Here is a 26,315-nt window from a genome sequence, read left to right as displayed (position 1 = left end):
CAAGCCAAATTGCTATCTCTAATAACTATCCAGGAAGCTAAATAATAACTTCTGTAACAATTGGCCCAAAATGTTCAGGACTGGATTAATAACTGATGGCTTCCCTTATTTTTGTCCCTGATCCCAACTTAGGACCCACCACAGAAAGCCAAATATGCTCCCCTAGCCAAACACACAGGATGTTCGCTTCTAGTGAGCTGCCTCCAGCTTCCCCGCATCAATAATCTCCAATCACAGCACAATGGAAGCCTTCTCCTTTTTCTACTATAAAGCATTCCCATTCCTCTGCCCACCTTTGAGTCTCTGCTAAATGATGGTGTCTGACTCCCTTGCTGAAGCAAGCTCTGAATAATAGCATTTGCTTATTCTCATTAGGTAGGTCTCATTTCTTTTCACACTGGATAGGCATGATCTTTGAAAACATTTTTATTGGGTCTCCTGTCTCCCTCCTCCAGCCATCGATCTAAATCACACACTTTTTTAGAAAGAGGGAAAATAGTAAAGAAAGGAAGCAACTGAGTTGACACTCCCGGTCACCGTCTGTACCCTGAATTTTGTTTTTCTGCCATATGTCAAGTGGCCTCTCCTGGACCATCATCACTTCTCCTGCTTCCCTGCAGCTGCAGACACAGCAGCACTCTACAGGTCCAGCCTTGAGCACCCACCCACCCCAGTGCAGGGTCAACCCCTGCTGTTCTGAATCAGTGCAGTGACCACTAAGAACACAGTGCCCATGCCTCTGTGACCTGAACTGCTCTTTCCAGTTCCATACAGTGTTAAGCAACCACTTAAGAACTTTTTAATCATTCAATAATTTTCTCGGTATATAATGAAAAAGTGATTTTAATACAATCTGTTTTGTTTCAGATTATATCATTATGGGTTATTTTACAAAGTTACCTTTAAATACAATTATAAATAACATTAATAACAAATAATCAAAATTCTTACTTTTCCTTGTTTGACAACTGACATGGTCAATTTAATTTCCCTTAAATTAATTATGCAAGAAAAGGATATTTTCTCAAAAAAGAATTTAAACTGATATGTATTTACTGGTGAGGTGCCAAATACTCATTCAGAAGAAGATGGAAACTTAAATACTTGTTTCTAAATTTAAGGAAAAAACTACTCTCGTTACCTTATGTGTGAAAATCATCTATTTTGTATTTATCTAGAAAATCTAGTTTATTTTTAAAATCTTCTTATTTTCCCCCAAAATCATCAGTTGTGAGAGAAGATTTCAGGCTGCCATTGAAATACAATTGTGTGCATGGATGCATGGTAAGTATAGATACTTTTCATTCTCTATAAATGAAATGCCAAATTGGATAGAACCATCCTTTTTTAAAAAAAAAATGGCTTTTGGAGTATCAGAAACATCCTCATAGGTTATTTTAAAATAATTATTTGAGCTGTTTGCTCCTTGAAAACAGATAACAAGAGGGCAGGTGAGTTAAAAAAAATATATCCAAACTGAGGTGAGACCCAAAGACGGCCAGTCTAACAACCAGGCAGAGGTCTGCCCGTCCTGGGAAGATTCCATCACCAGCCTTCCTCATTGGCCAGAGGAGCCCACTTTGTTGGGCTGCCAACTGGTTCCTATAAATTCTAAGGCAATTAGAATCATGGGATGACTGTAACGGGAATGACACAGCTGCCCAGGCATTAGAAGAGCTCCACACCCAATGGCACAAGCCAGTGGCAAGAGATAAAAACTTAGAGGCATCTGCCCTGCCTAACAGAATGGGCTCCCTGCTTCCCCATTACTTCCTTTAAACAGACCATTTACACATCTGCCTGAAAACATACAGTGACCCAGACCTTATTCCCTATAGATACTGTCACTTGCCATGTGCCTCATTCCTCTCTCTGCATGATGCTTCATTCCTATCTCAAGTGGCCCAGGGACACTGCCCTCTTGACTCTCTGTGCCCTCCCTGCCCAAGATTGGTAAATTACACTCTTTGAATTTGTTTCCAACTATGCTGTATATTGGACTTGCACCTTCCATCTGAAGAACCAGGGGCTGCCCTAGGCCAGGTTTTACGTGGGATGCCCAAGAGAGCACGAGGTTGGGCTCCCAGAGCCAGAGCAACAGGCAGACAGGCATAAAGTGAACACAGGACAGGCAAGAGCCACAAAGGCATATAACCAAGTTTCCCAGGCGAGGGTCCCCTGGTCACAGGTCAGACAACTAGGCATTGGGCCATCTACTAGGTAAAAGAAGCATCCTATGAAAGGCATGCAGTCAACACCGTGTCCATCTCCCCTTCATTTCTCCTTAGGGCAGGCTGCTGGCTGCTCCAAGATTGTAACCTCAGTTTAGCTGGGGGCTCTCGGAACAGACAGCTAGATGAAATAAACAAGGAAGCCTCTCGGCCTCAGGTACATCTTCTAGGAGAAGGCCATGGCAGAGTAAGATCAGAGAGGTGCCACAAGATGTGCTTCCAGGCCAAGGCCAGCTTGCAGTCGCGGCTACTCACCCACGGGACATGCTGGACCTGGAGCTTCACATGGGTGTGCAAAGATGTGACTCAAGAATCCATCTGCCAGAAGTGAACAGGGCAGGCCAGCTCTCCTTTCACTGGTACAGTGGTTCTAGCCCTCGCAGAACATTAAAACCACCTGGAAGCTGTTTTTAAAGGTTCCCATATCCAAGAACAATCCCTAGAGATTCTGACCGAAGGAACTTGATGCTGCCTGGGTACCAGTATTTTTTAATTTCCCCTGATGATCCTAACATACAGTCTGAGTGAAAAACACAAGTTTGAAGGCTATGTGAATTTAGAGCTTCTCTGAAACAGACAGAGGGAATAATACCGGGGGCATGCCTTGGAAGTCTTTCTGTCAGGAATAGAAAGAAAAAAGAAGTATAAAGATGGCCAATATCCACACTACCATTTTAAAATGATTTCAGCAAACATATTATTAAAGGCAGGGTTGCCTCTGGCATGTGGAAGCAGCCTGGGTGCCCTGGATATAATTCTCTTTTAAAAGCTTTTTTCACAGCTTTATAGACTACTTAAGACTGGCCTTCATCTTCTGCCAAAATAGCAGGGCTGTGTTTGTTTAGCTTCAAGATTTTCAGGTCCGATTGATTTAAAAAGGTGAGTGAGAAGTCTGCCAACACACAATGAGGCTGTCACCCAGGAGGCGGCTGCTGCTGCTGGCATCTGGCATCCAGAAGCTGGAACATCCACCAGCTCCAATCACCGGACAGAGGATGGCTCCGATGAGAAGGACCGGGGCTTAAAACCAGACATACCCACTGGAGTCAGGGCAGGTGATGAAAACACTGACAAGTGAAGGAGGTATGAAAACAACAGATTCTAGGGACCAGCAACCAATCAATGAGGGTCCATTTTTTGAAAAACAAATACTTCTACTGACTGTCTTTTGAGTGCCCAGGCACTAAACAAAGTGGAAGAAAAAAAATGCAGGGTGGCTCAACAGATGGACCAGATCAACAATGAGGGGTAATTCAAGCAGGACAACGCTGGAGCTAGAAGTGCATGCAGGATGCCAGTATCAGAGCAGCCAGGCATCAGAGAGCCAGCCTCGTCCACGAGCCAGGCTTCAGGGGCTGAGCCTTCGTCCCAGAGCAAGGGAATGGCCAGAGCATGGCTGGCCCGCTTCCAGATGAGGACTGCGATACTAGTCAGATCAAAGAGCACCGATAGAGGTGGGGCCCAATACAGAACTGTGTCTCAGAACGGTGCAGACCCAGAGTCCAACAGGCAGGAAGGATACTTGTTGCTAAGTCTTAGACATGGATACTGGAAGATGGTTGAGGGGCCCCAGCAGTGGGAGGCAGGCATGGCATGCAGACGGTGGAAGCAGACTCAAGACAGCAACTCTCATGGCTACAGGTCCCTGGTTTGGAAAGTCCCAGCACCATTCCAGAGAAGGAGACAGACCCAGGCTTCTGATGGGGATGGGTAGTAGCCACAGAGCAGGAGGTAGCTGCACCCACCACACACTTGCTGTAGTGCCACACTCTCAGCCCTAGAGGGCACCGACACTTTCCCTTCGCTCTCCGCCAGGCCCAGGGCCAAAGCCATCAAGTCCTAAATAGAGGGCGAGAGCTTTCAGCAAGAGCAACACAGAGGTTAAGGAGCTATTCTTTTTTGAGACCTTTGCTCTTACTTCCTTTCCAGGCAGCCAGTTCAGCAAGGTGGGTCTGGGGCTGCCTCCTAGGAGAAGAAGCCTTTCACCCTTGAACCCAGGACCTCGGTTTGGCCCAGGGCAAACCTCCTGCAGTGGGCAGTTAGGTCTGACCTGCTCTGGGCCTCAGGAAGGCCGTCCTCTCCTTGGCTTCTCTTTCTGCACTGGATCCAGCCAAACACTGACCAGACCTCCAGGGCTCAGGTTAATAATATGTGGCCCAGCTCTGGGAGAGAACCCAGCAGGTCTCCCCGGCTTTTGAACTCAGAGCTGAAAACCAAACACAAAACTGAGTCCTCCACAAAACTGAGTCCTCCCCATTGACAAGTGGCCTGGCCTAGTTGACCAGGCAGGAGGCTACACAGGCACCGAGGCCAAAGCTGCCTTGTAATAAAAGGTATGGATGCCACCACTGCCCTTTTACTACAGGTACACTGGCCAGGAACTTGTGGCACCGAGTGACAGTGAGTCAGAGTCACCTCCTGGCTGAGTCTCCCCCAACTCAGATGCATGGCTAACAATCACTAGCTAAGCACATCTTCACTCTGTGGAAAGAGACGTCACATACATTTATTATCGTATATATTAATATACTGATGTACCACAGTATTCTGATTCACTACCTTACTTCTTACAACAACCTCATATGATAGGCAATATTATTATTAGCTCCATTTTATAAGTGAGGAAACAAGACCTGAGAAGGTTAAATAACTTGCCAAGATCATTCAGCCAAGTCATGGTAAAGCTGCACTTGAACACACACTTCTCAGATTCCAAAGCCCAAGTTTCTCTCTACTCACTGTATGGCCCCTATACTCAAAAACTGAGAACTCTGTCTGCCCTAGTGAGTTTCTTATTCTAAGTCAGTATGCATAGAGCTCAGGGCTGTATCTTCCTTCTCTAGTGATATGGTTTGGATCTGTGTCCCCATCAAATCTCATGTTGCAATGTAATCCGCAGTGCTGGAGGTGGGGCCTGGTAGAAGGTGATTGGATCATGAGGGCGGTTTCTCACTAATGATTTAACACCATCCCTCCTGGTGCTGTTGTTGTGATAGTGAGTCATCGCAAGTTCTGGTTATTAAAAAGTGTGTGGCACCCCTCTTCCTGCTCTGGCCATGTGAAGTGCTGACCTCCCTTCCCTTTCTGCCATGATTGTAAGTTTCCTGCAGCCTCTCCAGAAGCCGAACAGATGCCACCATGCTTCCTGTACAATCTGCAGAATCATGAGCCAATTAAACCTCCTTTCTTTATAAATTACCCAGTCTCAGGTATTTCTTTATAGCAGTGTAAGAACCAACTGATACATCTAGGAAGGACAGTAACAACAGAATCAATCCACTTTTGCTATCTGCTTTAAACCAAACTATTCTCTGCTGAACAGGAAAATTGAAGCAGAAATAGAGAATGGAAAGAAAAGAGACAACTAAAACACAGTCAAGGTGTGTACAGGTCAGTGAAAAAGGAGAGAAATGATGGGCTTTCTAAGTTACTTTTCTTAATGTGTATTACACCACATTCAATTGGATATGTTAGTATCATCGGCGCTCTTCCAAAAATCAATAATTACCTATCTGTAGTAGATTTCCTATACGAGCCTTCTTTTCTTCCTTTTTTCATTTCTAAAATCCTAGTTAATTCCATGACTCCCAGTCCCGAGCTGTTATCACATCCATCCCTCTGTGTACAACGTGGCCAGCTTACACTTTCCTAAAGTCTGGGTTTAGTCATGTTACTACTCCTCTAAAACATTGTAATGGCTTCCTATCGCTCTTATCCTTAGCTTACAATTCAGGGCTCTGTGTATCCTGGTCCTAACCAACTTAGAAGAGCTACCACAATACTGATCTTAAACCTGGGTCAATCGAGACCACTCTTCCTCCTGAAGAAACAGTGTGCTTTTCCTCCACATTTAGCCCAGGCATATCTAGTTCCACTCCACTGTGGCCAACAGCAGAACACAGCTATCAAAAAAGAAGAGACACTGAGCCGGGAGCTCATGCATATTATCCCAGTGACTCCAGAGGCTAAAGTGGAAGGATGGCTTGAGCCCAGGAACTCAAGGCTGCAGTGAGCTATGATGTCGCCTCTGCACTCCAGGCTCGGTGGAGTGAGACCTTGTCTCAAAAAGAAAAAAAAAAGGAGGGAGGATCTTGTTCCGTTCTTTACTGCATCCTCAGTACCTAGAAGTAGACCTGTCACTTTGTAGATGCTGAATGACATTTTTCTGTTGAGTAAGTACATGGAACAGGCCATTTCCTCTAACTGAAAAGTTCTCTGTCCAGGTCTTTAGTTCTCAAAATCTTTCTGTCTCAATAGGCGCTGTGGCACTTCTTAGAGCATGGCACTGAAACTCTTTGACACACCACTCATTGAGACTTGTCATAATGGCCCTTCCCCTTGAATCAGGGCATCAGGATTGCTGGACCAATAAAACACAATGGAAGTAACACTGCAATAGTTATAAAAGTATGCCCACCAAATTCTTTAATACTCCTCCCTTGGGGTAAAACCTGTTTCCTTCCCCTTATCTGTGGGCTGAACTTAGTAACCTGCTTCTAGTCACTAAACAGAAGTGATGCTGTGTGACTTTGGAGGCTAAGTCCTAACAAGGCACTGTGGCTTCTGTCATACTTGCTCTCACTCCCTCAGATCACTGGCTCTGAGGAAATCAGCTGCTATGTGGTGAGAGGTCCTACGGCACAGCTCATGTGGCAAGGAACTGAAGCCGTCTGTTAACAACACATGCATGAGCTTGGAAGCAGATCTTTCAGCCCCAGCCAAGCCTTTAGATGACTGCATCTCCAAAGTGTATCTTAACAGCAAACTTATAAGACCCTGAGTCAGAGCCACCCAGCTAAGTCACTCTGGACCCCTGTCTCTCAGAGACTATGACAGATAAAGGTTTTTTGTTTCAAGCTATGAAGTTTGGGGAGCTACTTATTACACATTAATAGAGATGCATGCCAGTTTCTAAATTCAGACCTTAAGAAATAAGAAATTTCCATTTCCTTCCTCTTGGGACATTTGCGCTTGGAACCTAGCAGCCATGTTGTAAGGAAGCCAAGCTGCCTATAGTGAGGCCCACATAGAGAGCACTCAACAGCCAGACCATATGTATGCACCATCTTAGATGTGGATTCTCCCACCCCAGTTGAGCCACCCCAGCTGTCCCTGCCAAGCCCTGCCCAAATTGTATTTTCAAGGGCAAAATTAATAACTGGTAATATTTTAAGTCACTACATCTTGAGGTGGTTTATTATGCAGCAGTAGATAATGAAAACAGATTTCGGTATCTGGATATGAGGTCCTGTTTTAACAAAACCCTAAAATATGAGGCACTGGTTTGGGACTTGGCAGTAGGCAGAAGCCTCATCAGCCTCAGTGAAGGCTAAAAAAAAGTAAGAAAAATATATCAGAAGCTAAAAAAAAAAAAAAAGAGAGAGAGAGATCCTTTTAGTGGTAAAAAGTCACTTAGTTATCAACTGAGGCAATATAAAAAAGGGTCCCTCATAGTAGTACTCAGATATCCAAGGAGATTTCCAAGCAGAATACAGAAAGGCCCACTGACTTCTTGTCACTGCCTGTGATGAAATGCAAGATAAGAGAGATGAATTAAAGAATAAACTGCTAAATGTAAAGGAAGTAGATCTGGCCAGGTTTGAAAATGAAAACTAATTTCTTATTCCTGCTCTCTGTAAATGGCAAATAATTCTCAAATTAAGAAAGGGCCTCAGGTCATACATCATATTCAGGATGGATGTATTAGTCCTTTCTCACACTGCAATAACGATACCACCTGAGATTGGCTAATTTATAAACAAAACAGGTTTAGTTGACTCACAGTTCCACATGGCTAGGGAGGCCTCAGGAAACTTACAATCATGACGGAAGGCAAGGGGAAAGCAAGGCACCTTCTTCACAAGGTGGCAGGAAAAACGAATGCAGAAAGAACTACCAAACTCTTGTTAAACCATCAGCTCTCATGAGAACTCACTCACTATCATGCGAACAGAATGGAGGAATCCACCCTCATGATCCAGTCACCTCCCACCAGGTCCTTCCCTTGAACATGGGGATTACAATTTCAGATGAGATTTGGGTGAAGACACAGACCCAAACCATATCAACTGGTCTATAAATCTAAGAGAGCAAATCATAGACACCTGAAGACAGACAAAAGACCCCCTAAAAATCTTAAGGATCTCCCTTAGGATCCTCTCCATCCAATAGGGCTGTTAAGACTCTTACCTAATGGAGTGAGGGTTTGCTCATTCTGAAGATATTGATATAGAAGGAAACAGAAATAGCATTACATGCAGGAGTTGCAAAAAAATGTTGACCACCTTATCACTAGTATCACCCATGGGGACAGCCCACTGACTGAAAGGCCCATCCACCAAAGAGCATACACAGTAATGAGAAAATAGTGAAGTCAAAAGGTCAGTTACCAGGAGGATTAATTCAGGTCATCCTTCAGCAGATCGAACTTCACCAATTTTCTCAGCTGACCAAAGAGCTAAAACAGGAAACCCACCCCATATGCAGTATATCATCTTAAGAATTTTCCCTGGAATCTGAAGAGAGATTGTTCACATTGGAGTGAGGCTATCTCTTCTGCCTAAATTATACATTTCTTCCCTTGGGCTTAATACAGACTCATCCACCTGTATTCCTGGGAAAGATATATTGATTAAGAAAGGCAAAAACCCTCATTCAGAAGCAAGACTGTGTTCAATCTTTCTTTTTTTTTTTCTCTCAGCAAATGGGCCCATAATTTCAAGTAAATGGCACATGAAGCTGTTAAGAGCCAAGCCCCACATGCGCACTGCCATGTTCTACTGGTTGTAAATAATATGCATGACTGCACCAGGGACCAAATTGCTCGTTAGCTGCCAACATTAGTTGTTTAATGATCTGAGGAGCAGAAGCTGCCAATTACTATATTCCTTCTTAAAATACCATTTAAAACCCATACATGTAATTATTATACCTTTTCGTTAAATTTTTATGATTCCTTTGAAGCTGATGAGCTGTGGGTTCATTCAACCTATATCAAATTCAGAGAACGTTTCAAAGCTGTCATTACGTAACTGGGTTAAAAATCCATATATAACACACCAAGAGAGGGCCTGGACTTTAGCCCCAGATCTGCCACTGCTTAGCTAACTGAGTGACCATAACCAAAGGACACATCCTGTGGCCTCAACCTCCCCACCTATTCATTGGGATCATGGTCCCTCTCCTGCCTACCAAATATAGCAATTGTGAAAATAAAATAACAAATATAGAAGAGTGTTTGAAAGCACTATCAAATGATAGGGTAAGATACTGTTTTCAGAGACTCTTGTTTTCAAGCTACTAATTAATGGAAAAATCGATTCCTTAATAACTGCCAGAGCAAGAGGGAACACAATTCTTTGAGGATTCTCTAAGTTTCTATGACTAAATTTTTCAACTGAGAACATCAATTTTTCTTATGCTACCATCTTTCCCACTGCAGGAAGGGTGTGATCACACCTAATAATCCTCATTCAGCATTTACAGATACACAATGCTATATACACATCTGCTAGAACCATATGGCACACACAGTACATTTAGTCTCTAAACTCTTCAAGAAACAGGAACTAGAAGTCTCAAACATGGTACTCACATCAACAACTTGTGCTATATTATGTGTGCATTAGTGGAGCTCCCCAGCAAATCTTTCAGATGTCTGAGAATAACATGATAACAGTGGAAGGTTCATCAAGGACAAAACACCACATGCTGGCTGGCCGTCATTATTTTAGTTGGACAGCCTCAACGTCTCCTACACTGCCAGTTACCTGATATGGCATGCATTTTGGCTTCAAGCAAGGCTGGTAGTTGGGTTTCAATATCGTTAACTTTCTTTCTCAGGGTGCTGCAGAATTTCTCACTCATACACACCTAGGGGGAGAGAAATGGCCAGGAATCATTATTTATTCAGCTAAAAATCAGAAGGCAGTGCAACAGCCAGGTCAGAGATTTCTGGGTTTATAAGTACTTAAGAGAGGTGATGAAGAGTGATTGGAGGGTAATGCTCAGAAAGCAAGCAATGGAAAAAGAAAAACAAAGAAGAGAGGGAGTGAGGAAGGGAGAAAGGGAGGGAGGGAGGGAGGGAGGGAAAAAAGAAAGAAAGGGAGGGAGGATGGGAAAAGGAAAGAAGGGAAGGAGGGAAGAAGGAAGGGAAGAAGGGAGAGAAGAAGGGAGAAGGAAGAAAGAGAGAAAAGGAAAGAAGGAAGGAAGGGGGAGGGAAGGAAGGGAGGGAGGGAGGGAAAAAAGAAAAGGAGGAAGGGAAGAAGGGAGAGAAGAAGGGAGAAGAAAGAGAGAAAAGGGAAGGAAGGAGAAAGGAAGGAAGGGAGGGAAGGAGGGGAAAAAGAAAGGAGGAAGGGAAGAAGGAGAGAAGAAGGGAGAAGGAAGACAGAGAGAGAAAAGGGAAGGAAGGGAGGGAAGGGGGCAGGAAAAGGAGGGAAGAATGGAGAAGGGAAGAAGGAAGGGAAGAGAGAATGGAGGAAAAAGAACAAAAACAATGTGAGCAATGATGTATTCCAACCATATGCCCATTGCCCCATACCCAATTACGAAGTTTATATGAGCTAACCCAACAGAGAGCAACCACAAGCTAAAACAACTGCAGCCCGTCTGCCTCCGGCCTCCTACAGGCCTTCGCTGAATCCTCCCGTCCGCATCACTTCTGTAGTCCCAGGTGGTTTCGCTCACTCACACCTTTTGGGGCTCTCTGCCCAGTCCCTGCCTGGGAGGAAAGGCCTTGCTGATGACCCACCCGAAATAGCAGCCTCCCTTGGTCCTCCCTCCCCTTGAAGTTCTTCCACAGTTTCCTCTCACATGACACACCATGTGCTTCTAGTCCATTGTTTCCATATTGTCTCTCTGCTGGAATGTGAGCTCTATGTGAGCAGGGACTTTGATCCATGCCTGGCACATAGTATGCAGTGAATAAAAAGATATGGCCATTGAGATGAAGGTCAGAGCTGCAAGCTCGGTTTAATTACTAGTATTAGTAGACAGTTTAGAGAAACTTTGAAGGCAGATAGTTACTTGCTGGCAAGTCAGATTTGACAAATAGACAAGTTACTCTCAGTGAGGTTTGAGAGTTTTATCATGTATTTTCCCATGACACTCCAAATACATCCTACATTTTTTTTTCCATTGGTTCTTCAAAAATAGCAAAAAAAAAAAAAACCCTAATTTCTTTTTCCAAATGTCTTTCGGTTATCTTTTATTTTCTTGGAGGCCAAAACATCACATTTGTTTTTCTCGTTTTGAAGGCTAAAACCTCATATGCCAGCGTTACCTAGACTCAGATTAATGAGCTACCTAGAAAAATGGAATTTCCCATAAGAATCTAGGGTTTGTTGGACACCACCAGCCTTAAATGTTTTCTTATATCAGTCTGCTGAATTGAGATTATTTTTAGAGTCAAAGCAGACTTCACCCATCCTGCCTAAAATACTCCACTATTTCTCTCATGGACTTCCATATGTTCTATTCAGTGGCTGTAACTTTCCAACATCTTTTTTATAAAAATCATTCTCTGGATGAAGACGACAGTTTGGTAGCCTCTAAACCAAAGCCTTCCCTGGTGGTGTTGGGCAGCCACATGTCCAAAGTAATTAATTCTGGGATCCTTTCAGCAGTCTTGAGACTTTTCAGGGTGTCAGAACCAGAGTTAAAAGTAAGAGATCCCTTCCCCCACCAAGTCTTGGGTTGACTCAAACCCAGAAGACTGGCGCATCCCATGCTATCCATTTAATAATGTCCTCTGAGGTCTGAGGGCATTTCCATCAACTCTGTAACACCAGCTATAATACTTATGTCTCAGTCAATCTATGTCCAATATTTCTGATTTTAGTGAACAGTATCTGTTCATCATAATTGGGTCAGTTTCTCCTTTGTTGAGCAAATCTATCCTTCAAGCTGTCATTGTTAATATGAAACAACCTTTCTGAATCTTCTTATTAAATTGCAATGTTCCTTCTTTCAGGCTCTGCTGGATGTAATCTAATATCTACCAATCTCCAGATATTCCATCTATTTCCAACTGTTTCTTCTATCTCATTTATCCCTTAATTACCTTTGGTTTGGGTAACCCATAAGAGTTGAAGAAATATAATGAGTGCAAGGAAGGTTTCAGTTCTTTCTGGGACAGGAATCTAAAGAATATCAGGGGTGTGTGTGTGTGTGTGTGTAACACACTAGAGAAAGAAAGCTATGTCAAGCTGAGACCTTTACCCCATGGTCACTGGTCAATCTAGTTTAAAGTAAAGGGAAAGGTGTTTTGTGTGACTGGATAGTTTTGTTTTAATTCTCTGTGGACTAATATAACCCCCTACCCACACACACACACACACACACACACACACACACACACACACACACACACACAGACACGACTGTGCACACATACCTGTCCACCTATCCACACACACATACACATCCCCAGAAAAATCTGTGTATCCTTTTTATTTATAAATAAAATTAGATCCCAAGGAACTCATTATCAAATGGGGCTTTTATACTTATGTTTTAAAATCAAAGACATGAGTTCCTTAATTTTATGGAAAAGTAAAGTAATTATAAAGTTTTATAAATGTAGTAGAGAGGGTATGTGCAATGGTCAGGAATGTTTTTATCCCCCCAGAATCATACGTTGAAATTCTAACTCCCAAGGTGATGGCATTAGGAGGTGGGGGATTTGGGAGGTGATCAGGTCATGAAAATAGAGTCCCCATGAAGGGGATTAGTACCCTTATAAAGAAGCTCCAGAGGCCAGGTGCAGTGACTTATGCCTATAATTCCAGCACTTTGGGAAGCTGAAGCAGGTGGATCACAAGGTCAAGAGATGGAGACCATCCTGACCAACATGGTGAAACCCCAACTTTACTAAAAATATAAAAATCAGCTGGGCATGGTGTGCGTGCCTGTAGTCTCAGCTACTCTGGAGGCTGAAGCAAGAGAATCACTTGAACCTGGGAGGCGGAGATTGCAGTGAGCTGATATAGCGCCACTGCACTCTAGCCTGGTGACAGAGTGAAACTCCATCTCAAAAATAAAAAGAAGCCCCAGAAACCCCATTTTGCCCTCTTCTTCCATCCAGAAATACAACAAGAAGTCGGTGGTCTACAGCCTGGAAGAGGGCCTCTCACCAGAACTTAGCCATGCTGCTACTCTCATCTCAGACTTCCAGACTTCAAAGTGATGAGAATTAAATTTCTGTTGTTTATAAGCTACCCCATCTATGGTACTTGCTTATAGCAACTCAAACAGAGTAAGACTGTATGCAAACAAAGCAAATCATTTTCGAAATTTGGGAAAATCTAAGATCTTTAACACTAGTTGGAAATTATCAACAAATCCTCATGTTGGGTGCATATCAGTATATGTGTGTATCCACAATATACAGTGTCATAAACACACACATATAAGCACCATCTCATTATATGATAGGCACACCTGTATCCTCAATGTTGGTGTACAGAGGGATTCATATTACACATACAGTATGTTCTGAAGATAATCAATAAACTCAGACCCAAGACAGTCTTCCCACCTTTTAATTCTTCATAGAAATCAGAAAGCACCTGATAAACAGTAGAAAATGTAGGAGCGGCCACGTGCGGTGGCTCATGCCTGCAATCCTAAATTTGACAGACTGAGACAGGAGGATAGCTTGAGCTCAGAAGTTCAAGACCAGCCTGGGCAACAAAGCAAGGCCTTGTCTCTACTAAAAATCAAAAAAAGTTTAGCTGGGCATGGTAGCATATGTCTGTAGTCCCAGCTACTTGGGAGGCTGAGGCAGGAGGATGACCTGAGCCCAGGAGATCAAGGGTGCAATTAGCTGTGATCGTGCCATTACACTCCAGCCTGGGTAACAGAGCCTTTGAGTGAGCAGAGCAGAATTCAAGAATTTCTGGGTCCCTGGCTCTAGTGGTGTCTTATGGGTACCATTTGTTCCTAACAGGAAGCTCTCTTTGTATGCAAGTTATAATTATTCATCAAACCTGTGGCTCTGTGACTTTTAGCAAAATCATTGGGTGTTGTTTTCAGAAATAAATTAGATACAGAAATGGAGAAAATGCACAGAGTAACTCTAGACATTTTTGCCAACAACACATCCCTGATTTCAGCTTAGCTGCAGTGATCTCTTGACATGTTTCCTGATCTAGGGTCCAAGACTTTCTTTCCCTGGGCACAGAGACTGGAAGAGAGTCATTCCAGGCCAGCAGGCTCTCAGCTGTGTTGTTCTCTGCTCAGCAAGGTGTACTTTTTACATTTTGACCATCGTACAACAATCCCTACTGCAAATAATGAATGATTCATACCCAGTTCTCTGCTACAACATTTAGTCATAATTCACAGAGAAATTGATGCTGTTTCTCAGTCTGCCAATAACTCAGCCAGGTATAAATACATAGGGAACGGCTTTTGTTTTGTAAACTGTGTTTATCCTAACTAATGAGGACATTGACTATTTAATTTAATTACCTGTGTTCTCAGGGAATAATGAAGAAGTATTCTGTCTGTACACAAACCAAGGTCTTGCTATGGCAATATAAATGATGGATAAAGTAGGCAAAATGATTGTCAAGCCAACTGAAAAGCTTTAAAGAACAACAACAAAAAAAAAAAAAAAAAAAAAAAAAAAACAGCCATTGACTACTTCATTTGTGAGGAAACTAGACATTGCCCTCCTGGGAAGAAAAGTAATTAATTTCTCAAATTACTACCATCTTGAAAGCATTTTTTTTTCCCACACTGGGAAGCAATGGTGCAATCTTGGCTCACTGCAACAACCACCACCCAGGTTAAAAAGATTCTCCCACCTCAACCTCCCAAGTAGCTGGGATTACAGGCACCTGCCACCACACCCAGCTAATTTTTGTATTTTTAGGAGAGACAGGGTTTCGTCATGTTGGTCAGGCTGTTCTCAAACTCCTGACCTCAGGTGATCCGCCCCCTTCGGCCTCCCAAAGTGCTGGGACTACAGGCATGAGCCACTTCACCCAGCCCGGAATGCATTTTTAAGCAATGACTCAATATGCATAGTGACAGTCCTTTTCCAGTCCCTAAATTGACAGCTCGTTTTGCAGCAAAGTCCAACCCTGTCCATTTCTGGGCTGTCCACAAGTCGAGACCTCCACTATGACAGCAGCACTCTCTCCTGGCTCTTTTAATTCATCATCGGGCCTGCAAAATCTACATTTTTTTCCTGAAGCTAGGTATTCTATGATCTAGTGGTAAATCAAGTCAAAGGAAAACCTCATAGGCTTCTTTGGAAAATGGGAGTATAAAGGTACTTACCTTGGTAGTGATTTCTTGAAGTGACAATTTGAGGGATTTTATTCTTTCCTGGAGGCTGGAAGAATTAAAAAGAGAACATTGGTCTTCTTGGTAACCATAGTTCAATACCACTACAGTTAGGAACACTGCAGAGAGGGACCCTTCCACTGGTCTGATGGCTGAAGAAGCACAGGAGGAAAAATGCCATGCTGGTTCCATTTGGCTATGGAATAAATATGATGCCAGGAAGCAGACCTTTCCTCCCTTATTATAATTTATTAAAACTAGTGTTATAATCTTATGCTGAGAGTGCACATCTACCGATAATAGGAAGAACAGCCAAGTTGTGCTCCTGGCAGCAAAGGATTAAAATCTGCATTCCTATAACCATCTTCCCAGACAGAAGGTCTACACTGAGTAGTGTCTCACCTGCAGGGAATCAGAGAGTATCTATTTGGGTATATCATGCAATTCAGTACACCCAGTGCCCTCTGCATCCGGCACTGACATAGAGCATGAAGGAGAGACACATACTTAAAGTGTGTCTGAAATAGCACCCTTAGGCTCCTCCTGCTTCCCTTTTCTCCTTAGCACTTTTCACCTGGACACATTTATTTACTCATGTAATTTCTGTCTCTCTCCCCCACTAGAACTTAAGTTCCACGAAGGCAGCGACTGTCTTTTGTGTTCACTCCTGCATCCCCAGTGCTAAGCAAATTCCTGGAGCTTGTTAGTAAGCCCTCAGTCAATAGCTGTAGAGGGAATGAATCAATACAATTAAGACTCAGATCTTATTCTGAAGGTTGTTACCTCGTGGAGAAGAAACACATGCATGCAATTCACTATAATATAAAGCCAGAGGAAAAAATTACTATAAGGGGAATAGAAAACCAATACTAGGAGAAAAGTGCTACATAAAAGCTGTCACCAGGCAGAATATTGTCTGCCTTGAGCAATGGAGACAATAACTTGTAGAGCAATTTAGAACTAGGAGATTGGTGGGAATGCTTACCGAAAGAGGTGAAAAGTGAACTGGGCTTCCAAGAAAAAAAAGAAAGGAGAATGAAATTCTAGTGAGAAGATAAATCTAACTGGAGCAAATGGTTCTCACAGGTGAGTTGTGAAAAACAAAGTTAAACAGGGCAATGACTATTTCTGGTAGGAAAGGAGAGGGAAGGATGGGGTAGGGCCTGTCTGTATCTAAAATGTTTGCCTATTTATTTAGTTAGGGTTCAGGCGCGGTGGCTCATGCTATAATCCCAGCACTTTGGGAGGCAGAGGCTGGTGGATCACCTGAGGTCAGGAGTTCAAGACCAGCCTGGCCAACATGGTGAAACCCTCATCTCTACAAAAATTTTAAAAAATTAGCCAGGCATGGTAGCATGCACCTATACTCCCAGCTATGCTGGAGGCTGAGGCAGGAGAATTGCTTGAACCCAGGAGACTTAATTGGAGTAAGCTGAGATCATGCCACTGCACTCCAGCCTGGGCAACTCCATCTCCAAAAAAGTAATATTAATAATAATAAATTTATTTACTAGGGAAATAAAATCAAAATAAAATGGAGCAAATTCTGCTATTTGTTTAAATTTTAATGGTGGGTAAATGAGTAACTGTTGTGTTTTTAAATATCTTTGAAATATTTACAATTAAAAACTATTCCTTACATTTTCATTTTAAAAAATCTTTTCTTGTTTGCTTGCAAGAAAAGATTTTTTTTAATGAAAATGTAAGGAATAGTTTACTTACATTGAATTAGTAATTTGTTACTTAGGAATTGCTACACATAACTTCACTTAAATTATGGATTTTCATAATCAGTAAATTGTGATTTATACACACGGTGGCCAGAATTATGGGATAAATGTATACAGTTACTTTAATAAAGAACGCCTGTTTTCAGCGCTAAAAAAAAAAAAAAAAAAGAAAAGAAAGAAAGATCAAGGGCAAGTGCTAGTCGGTATTAAATGCCAAGCTAAGGAGTTTTGAGTTCTTTTTTTTTTTTTTTTTTTTTTTTTTTGGAGATGGAGTTTCGCTCTTGTTACCCAGGCTGGAGTGCAATGGCACGATCTCGGCTCACCGCAACCTCCGTCTCCTGGGTTCAGGCAATTCTCCTGCCTCAGCCTCCTGAGTAGCTGGGATTACAGGCAAGTGCCACCATGCCCAGCTAATTTTTTGTATCTTTAGTAGAGACGGGGTTTCACCATGTTGACCAGGATGGTCTCGATCTCTCGACCTCGTGATCCGCCCGCCTCGCCCTCCCAAAGTGCTGGGATTACAGGCTTGAGCCACCGCGCCCAGCTAGGAGTTTTGAGTTCTATCCCTCAAGCAATGAGAAATCATTCAGTTTTTCAGCAAAAGAACAATATGAAAGAAACGTTTTCATTTTTTAGAAAAACAGTCGGGCGGCACGATGAGAGATGATTTGGAGGAAGAAAGTCCGAATGTGACAAAACCGGGCGGGCCCCTTCAGCAGTGCAAGCCAGGCATGAGGTGCACGGGCCTATTAGGGCGATACAGGTCAGAAACGGGAGGGCGGAGCAGGACTGGAGGACATGGATGCTCAGAGCAGTGAGGACATCCACTCTAGAGTTTTCCACTCTTTCATGCATTCATGAACTCATTCATTCTTCACATATCTGTCTACTGGGCACCAAGTAAGCTAGGAACTTGGATCATGAAGACCTGGTTCCTGCCCTTAACCACTTCTGCTAGAAATGCCAGAGAGTGTTACAGGTGCTAGAAGAGGAGTGATTACTTGATTAAATGAGGACCTGCAAAAGCAAAGGTCAAGGTTTCTGGGGTATGCGTGGGGAGGGGAAGGGAAGGGGTGCAGAAGGTCAAGAAATCTTATACCAGGGTTGCCAAGTATCAGACCTAAGCTAAGCTGTTAATTTGCTGATTTTTGTTTGTTCTTCAACTTAAGAACTTTTTTTTTTTTCTTTTTTTTTTGAGACAGAGTCTTGCTCTGTCGCTAGGCTGGAGTGCAGTGGCATGATGATCTCGGCTTACTGCAATCTCTGCTTCATGGATTCAAGTGATTCTCCTGCCTCAGCCTCCTGAGTAGCTGGTACTATAGGCATGCACCACCGTACCCGGCTAAATTTTTGTATTTTAGTAGAGACACGGTTTCAGTATGTTGGCCAGGATGGTCTCAGTCTCCTGACCTCATGATCTGCCTGCCTCAGCCTCCCAAAATGCTGGGATTACAGGCATGAGCCACTGCGCCTGACCAAGAACTATCTTTTGATGTTACCACATCCACCAATTTGTCTTTTCTGAGTATAAGCAAATTTATTTCCATTGTAAATACCTGGGAACTGGTGCAGGTCCATGCTAGTCAGTCATTACCACTTTAGACCTACTTTCAACAGAGAAGGGTTTTCCAGTCCAGCTGAGATCAACCCAAATGGAGGAAGTGAGGGCTGACAGAAGGCAGGGCACGTGACACTAAACTGTTCCAAATTCAGGAGTTGCCATCTGACAAAAATTAGCGTACTCAGTGGGAACAGCGGAAAACAACATTTAGAATCCTGCCTGGAGAATTCTAGACTCTGGCTGGCTGGGGATCAGATCTTTTGAGAGAAGATAAGGCAGAGTGTCACACAGACATGCAGACTGGGGCAGATGAAACCACTTGAGGTGGTGGGGAGAAATGAACAGAGGGCATCGAACATGGACCCGGTCTGGTTCTGCCTCTGATTCTAGTAGCAGCACCAGCTTTGGGTGGCTAATGCCTGCTGTCCAAACTGAAAACCTTCCTTGGGCAGAAATGCCTTTTCCCTTGCTGGGCTCATGGGATTCTATTCAACAAATAAATGTTTAATAAATGGTTCACCACATCATTGAACCATTATCAGCATTTAATAGTATATTATAAGTAGGCATTCCCAACCACACACAGATTAGTTCATGCTTCATGGGTTCAAGTGATTCTCCTGCCTCAGCCTCCTGAGTAGCTGGGACTATAGGCACGCACCGCCATGCCTGGCTAAATTTTTGTATTTTAGCAATTCAGACAGTTAGTAGATCCTTTTACTATTACTGAAATTTTAGCTGACCAAAACAGCAGTGCCTTTAGCTAAAGCCCAACATATCACATAAAAAGTAGGTCAAGCACCGTCTTTCCAGGCCTTGACACAGTTCCCTGGTCTGGGCTCAGATCTGACCCTATCTCAGAAAGAAAATTAGTCTCCTCTCAGATATCCATGTTAGAGGAAGGAGGCAGTGATGCAGATAATTAAATACATTGTTTTATATTTAATTTGATTTATGTTTAATTTATGCTATATTCCTTTTTGCCACAAATTTACCTTCCCAATTATGTTTTCCTTGGGCTATTATTAACATTAGTTGTATCCCTGGAGTATACACAGAATAAAAGCAATTGTGGGGAGAGCAGACGATACGAGTAATCTATACACTATGCTAGTGGGTTTCAGGCTATTTTTAGTAGAAGAATTCTCTCAAACCAAAGTTTACACAGCACTATAAAATATAATGAAGATAACAGGGAATCTGCTTGTATTGAAGTAGGGTATCTGGCCTGGAGTACAAAGATGGCACATTAACTGCCCCCCCCTCCACAAACACACACACATTGCTGCTGCCATCATACTGTGATCCCCTTAATTCCAGGAGCAAGAATACAAATGGAAAACCAGCAAATAAAACCAGTTCAGTGTTGATAAGCAAGAGTTCCATGTACTTTAATGATTAAAACCAATCCCCACTTTTTTTTAAAAAAACTTGCATATTATTCATAAAAAATAAGAACTATCCTCTCAGATGAAATTATGCCTTACCCTAGAAACACATAATTTGTCCACACAAATTAGCAAATATGTTTTCAGAAACACACCAGACCTAATTTTCCCAAATAAGTATCTTCATTCAAAGAAGCTGCCCTGGAAATAATAGAGTCCAACATTTATTGAACACTTACTATGTACCAGACACTCTTCCAAATTCTTTCTGTAGATGAGCATTTTAAATTCTTATTATAACTCTATGAAGTAGAAAATATAATTATCTACATTGTAAGGCAAGAAAACTTAATCAAAGAGACTAAGAGGGGGTGGCTGTGATGAAAGGAAATTAAATGCAAAGGGGCCTGTCACTAGTTGTGTCCCCCAAATGTCACAGGTTGGAGTCCGAATCCCCAGTACCTGAGAATGTGACTGTGATTGGAGATACAGCTTTTATTTTTATTTATTTATTTCTTCTTGTATTAAAGTGTATTTTTTAATCTCATTTTTTAAAATTATACTTTAAGTTCTGAGGTACATGTGCAGAACATGCAGGTTTGTTACATAGGTATACACATGTCATGGTGGTGGTTTGCTGCATCCATTACCCCGTCATCTACATTAGGTATTTCTCCTAATGCTATCCCTCCCCTATCCCCCCCACCTGCTGCTATCCCTCTCCTAGCCCTTCACCCCACAACGGGTCCGGTGTGTGATGTTCCCCTCCCTGTGTCCCCGTGTTCTCATTGTTCGACACCCACTTATGAGTGAGAGCATGCAGTGTTTGGTTTTCTGTTTTTGTGTCAGTTTGCTGAGAATGATGCTTTCCAGCTTTATCCATGTCCCTGCAAAGAACATGAACTCATCCTTTTTTATGGCTGCATAGTACTCCATGATGTATATATGCCACATTTTCTTTATCCAGTCTATCATTGATGGGCATTTGGGTTGGTTCCAAGTCTTTGCTATTGTGAACAGTGCTGCAATAAACATATAATATAATGTGTCTTTATAATAGAATGATTTATAATCCTTTGGATATATACCCAGTAATGGGATTGCTGGGTCAAATGGTATCCCTATTTCTAGATCCTTGAGGAATCATCACACTGTCTTCCACAATGCTTGAACTAATTTACACTCTCACCAACAGTGTAAAAGTGTTCCTATTTCTCCACATCCTTGCCAGCATCTGTTGTCTTGGAGATAGGGCTTTTAAATAAGTAATAAATTTAAAATAAAGTCATAAGCGTGGACCCCAATCTAATATAACTAGTGTCATTATAAGAAAAGACATAGAGACGTGGAGGGAAGACCATCAGAAGTCAAAAGAGAAGACAGCTATCTGCAAGCAGCCAAGGAGAGGAGCCTTAGAAGAAACCAACTCTGCTGACATCTTAGACATTCAGATTTCAGAATTATGAGAAAATAAGCTTTCATTGTCTAAGCCACCCTGTCCGAGGTACTTCATTATGACAGCCCTAGCAGACTCATGCATGTAGAATTTTCCATTTCTCATAGTATGGTGAGTTATATGTATTATTAGGGCACTGCACACTGGTGCTTCACAATCCAGGTAAAAAGAGTTGGGACTCCATGCAGCAGCAGCAGGTCCAACAGAAAACACAGCAGCTCTTTTGTCTTCTTGAAACTGACGGTTTCTTTTCAATCTGCCCAACCGGGAGACTGTGGGCTGCTACAACAAATCAATGTGTGCAGAACATTAACATTCTTGCCTGCAGTTTAGGAGCTAAATATTATGAATGGCAACCCTAAAAAAAAGTTATAGAATAATGTTTTTGACTGTTAAAAATGATTATGGAATCCTCAGATTAGTACAAGAGCTCACAATTGCCTTAGCTTCAGGTTCGAAATGAAAAATGGCTCCCTTCAATACTCCTGCAATATCACAAACAGAATGCAATCACTGATGTCAAAAATATAAGTAATAAATATTCAATTTGGGGAGGGACAGATTGCTTTTCAGCCATAATTAGAAGGGCAAATGGAATTGAAGTCAGTAACAGTCACTAATCTAGATAATACAAGCCAAGCCTTGGTCAAGGGCCAGAATGAGACATTTATGCAGGAGGAGGCAGCCAGGCAATTTTGGTTCAATGACTTGGGAGTGAGAAACTATCCTAAAGATAACTGATCCAACCGAAGAACTGCCTCACTTCTACCACTTTGGTCCAAGCCATGGGCACCTCTCCTCTGAAATGCTGCAATAGCCTCTCAACAGTTCTGCATTTAACCTCACCCCTCTGCAGTCTGTTCTTGAGATGGACAACATGGTGAAACCCCATCCCTACCAAAAAAAAAAAAAAAGCCAAGCACTGTGGCATGTGCCTGTGATCCCAGCTGCTCGGGAGGCTGAGGCGGCAGAATTCCTTGAGCCCAGGAGGTTGAGACTACAGTGAGCCATGATTGCACCACTGCATTCCAGCCTGGGCAACAAAGCAAGACCTTGTCTCAAAAAATAAAATAAAATAAAACACACACACACAAATCTGTTGACATTAACAACCTTGCCAATGACTGCTCAGTCCCCTCAGCTTCTGTCAGAGGGAAAGTGGATAACAAAATGACCATGGAAACAGGGTTAGGAAGTTCAGGATTATCTATTTGGCCTTTTTCCTTCCTCAGACCCTTTTATCCTCACAGGTAATAATATTACATGGCACCCATCAGACTTGAATGGGGCACAGAAGCACAAATGCCATGAATTCCTCTAGATTTCGGATGATCTTGTAAAGGTGCAATAGAGTACATATATTCATCACAAGCAACTCATTCTATATGGCTGTAAAAATGACTCAAGCTGGTTATCTGAGACCTTTACTTCTGGGAAAGGCAGTGTGGTGCAGTAGAGAGAGATTTGAACTGAGAGATTTGAACTCTGCTGGCCATCCTTGCCACCTTTGGCAAAACACGTTATCTCTTTCCAGTTTGGTGGTGGCTGAAGTCAGAGAGTTTGCTGGACTCAAGACAGACACTTACCTTTGTGCTCATCAAATAATTCATCTTTTGAGGATCATGGGAGGAATGAAATATAGAAAGACCATTTAATAAATCATGCAGACATATACCATACCTGTATTATAGTAAGAAAATATTTTACAGTAATGTGACCAAAATCAGGCACATACATTTTTAACAAGAGTGGAGTAAATATATTTAGAGCTTTTCTCTCTGGCCCAGGCAAAAGACATTAAGTAAAAGAACCAAAGAAACTAGGCCAGGGAAATACTTGAACGTTCAGTTCTTTGATTCTTTCTCTGAATATATATCACATCTTGACTCACATTCTCCTGTCTAGTTCTCTGAATTTCAAAGATTCTATGTCTTCAACTAGGATGCTACACTCCATTGTTTTGAGTCCTTTTAGTAAAGTACAACTAGTCCAGCTAACTCTGCAAACTGAGAATAAGAAGCCACTTTTTTTTTTTTTTTTTTTTTTGAGACGAAGTCACACTGTCATCCAGGCTGGAGTGCAGTGGCACAGTCTTGGCTCACTGTAACCTCCGCCTCCCAGATTCAAGTGATTCTCCTGCCTGGGATTATAGTAGCTGGGGTTACAGGTGCATGCTACCACACCCGGCTAATTTTTGTATTTTTAGTAGAGATGGGGTTTCACCATGTTGGTCAGGCTGGTGTCAAACTGCTGACCTCGTGATCTACCTGCCTCGGCCTCCCAAAGTGCTGGGATTACAGATGTGAGCTACTGCGCCCAGCTGCTGTCACATTTTATAAGACCATAAACTCTTTTCAATAAGAGACTTCCATATAACTCATATCATAAGGGATAAAGGAGGGAGATGGAAAGAGAAAAAAATGAACATAAGGATTTCTGATCTTTTCTTGGAAAAGATTTTCTGTTACTGAGGTGCTGATTCGAAGGCAGTGAGCAAAGGAAAGGAGTAAGCCCTAATAGTGAATTTCCTGGATTTACAGAACTTTCTAAATTGGCAGGTATGAGCAAGGTAGGACACACTTGCATTCACACCCACACCCCGTGCCACCTCTTGCAGGTCCCCATGCTTACTGGGAAGCTCTCCCTGACATTACAGCAACACAGCTTGCATCTAAGTCCAGTTTCATCAAAAATCACAGCTTTATTTTTAACTGATTAACTTGGTATTTGGCTTATCCAAATACTCCAAGTGTTAATTCAACCAGATCTTTCTCATTGCTTCAAACAATCTTATTCCAAACTGAAACTATAATTCATGTGCCAAAAAAATTTTGACTTATAGACATTTGTCTATAGGAGATTTGGATGGTTTAATAATGAAGAAATGAGAACAGGAATTAGAAATATGAACAGGCTGATGTTCAGATCATAACCATTCTCCTCTCTACCCCTTCCTTACGAATTGTTTATGATTCTTTTTAACAATAAGGAAATAAATTACCAGTCTCTTATTTTTTGGAAACTGGTAACCAAGTCAGCTGCACATTTTCCACTGTTCTCATAACCATGATGTATTTAAATGTTCGAACAAGATTTTAGTACTTGAGCTCTAGTGCTTTCCCCCACCCCCATCCCCCAAAAACTCTTGTGAGTTCAACCCATTAAGCACTACAATTTGATCTAAGGGGAAAAGGATACCATATCCAGGTTTATTCTGTTAAGTGATCCAAAGACAACTTCGCATTTCCACTTCAATCACTACCCTCCCTGAATTCTTATTATTTAATAAGTCATGTCTAGTTGCTCCCATGGGAACAACTGAGTTTTTAAATAAATACTCAGAACTGCTTGCATTTCTTTATTTTTTGAGACAGAGTCTCATTCTGTCACCCTGGCTGGAGTGTAGTGGCACGATCTCTGCTCACTGCAACCTCCACTTCCCAGGTTCAAGTGACTCTCCCACCTCAGCCTCCCGAGTAGCTGGAAATACATGGATACACCACCACACAGGGCTAACTTTCAGTTGTTTTTTTTTTTTGAGACGGAGTTTCGCTCTCTTTACCCAGGCTGGAGTGCAATGGCGCAATCTCGGCTCACCGCAACCTCCGCCTCCTGGGTTCAGGCAATTCTCCTGCCTCAGCCTCCTGAGTAGCCGGGATTACAGGCACATGCCACCATGCCCAGCTAACTTTTTGTATTTTTAGTAGAGACGGGGTTTCACCATGTTGACCAGGATGGTCTCGATCTCTTGACCTCGTGATTCACCCACCTCGGCCTCCCAAAGTGCTGGGATTACAGGCTTGAATGACCGCGCCCAGCCTTGTATTTTTTTGGTAGAGATGGGGTTTTGCCATGTTGGCCAGTTGGTCTCAAACTCTTGACCTCAAGTGATCCTCCCACCTCGGCCTCCCAATGTCCTGGAATTATAGACATGAGCCACTGTGCCCATTCACTTGCATTTATATTTAATACTAATTTTTAAAATATATGTTGCTTCTCCTAAATTTCTTTTCTTTTCTTTTCTTTTTCTTTTTTTTTTTTTTTTGAGAAGGAGTTTCTCTCTTGTTACCCAGGCTGGAGTGCAATGGCACGATCTCGGCTCACCGCAACCTCCGCCTCCTGGGTTGAGGCAATTCTCCTGTCTCAGCCTCCTGAGTAGCTGGGATTACAGGCACGCACCACCATGCCCAGCTAACTTTTTGTATTTTTAGTAGAGACGGGGTTTCACCTTGTTGACCAGGATGGTCTCGATCCCCTGACCTTGTGATCTACCCACCTCGGCCTCCCAAAGTGCTAGGATTACAGGCTTGAGCCACCGCGCCCGGCCAATTTCTAAGCATTTATATTTTCCATAACTATGAAGTTTGCCAAAAAGGTTGTACTTTCTTCTTTGGGTTTATTCTGCTTTTCTGATTTACTTTAATTAACTGGTGTCTGGCTAAGAATAAGCATATGTGCAGCTCAAGTTTGCAGAGACAGTTTTAACCTTACATTTCTCTCAAGCGTGTCTCAAAATCTGTTAACAAAGCAACAGATCATCCTGATTCCTAAAACTGGGGAATATTGTCCATTTCATTTCCTAAAATGTTTCTGTGGGTAAACTAAAGATGGACACACTTTATTGGATTAAAAAATGCAGAAATAGACCACTGATGA

General features: G+C 42.4%; 1 protein-coding gene across 15 annotated transcripts in view; it reads right to left on the bottom strand.

Annotated features, from left to right (window-relative positions):
• Positions 1-26,315, bottom strand: part of DISC1 (DISC1 scaffold protein) — a 380,547-nt gene that overhangs the window by 221,373 nt on the left and 132,859 nt on the right. For 12 of the 15 annotated variants that reach the window (XR_012513582.1, XR_012513584.1, XR_012513586.1 and 9 more), the window contains exons 7-8: positions 15,519-15,573; positions 10,001-10,103 (exon numbers count right to left, since the gene is read on the bottom strand). Coding sequence is in view for 4 of the 15 variants with exons in the window: in XM_074385319.1 (XP_074241420.1) it covers positions 10,001-10,103; positions 15,519-15,573 (158 nt within the window). In the remaining 11 variants the exon portion in view is untranslated. Of the gene's footprint in view, positions 1-10,000; positions 10,104-15,518; positions 15,574-26,315 lie in introns of those variants that run through there. The other 3 variants (XR_012513592.1, XM_074385321.1, XM_074385322.1) reach the window with 2 other exon arrangements.

The sequence above is a fragment of the Saimiri boliviensis genome, chromosome 14 (assembly GCF_048565385.1).
Source record: "Saimiri boliviensis isolate mSaiBol1 chromosome 14, mSaiBol1.pri, whole genome shotgun sequence".
Lineage (NCBI taxonomy): Eukaryota > Metazoa > Chordata > Mammalia > Primates > Cebidae > Saimiri > Saimiri boliviensis.
The sequence above is the reverse complement of the archived record's forward strand: the minus strand, read 5'-3'. Positions and strand labels throughout refer to the sequence as shown.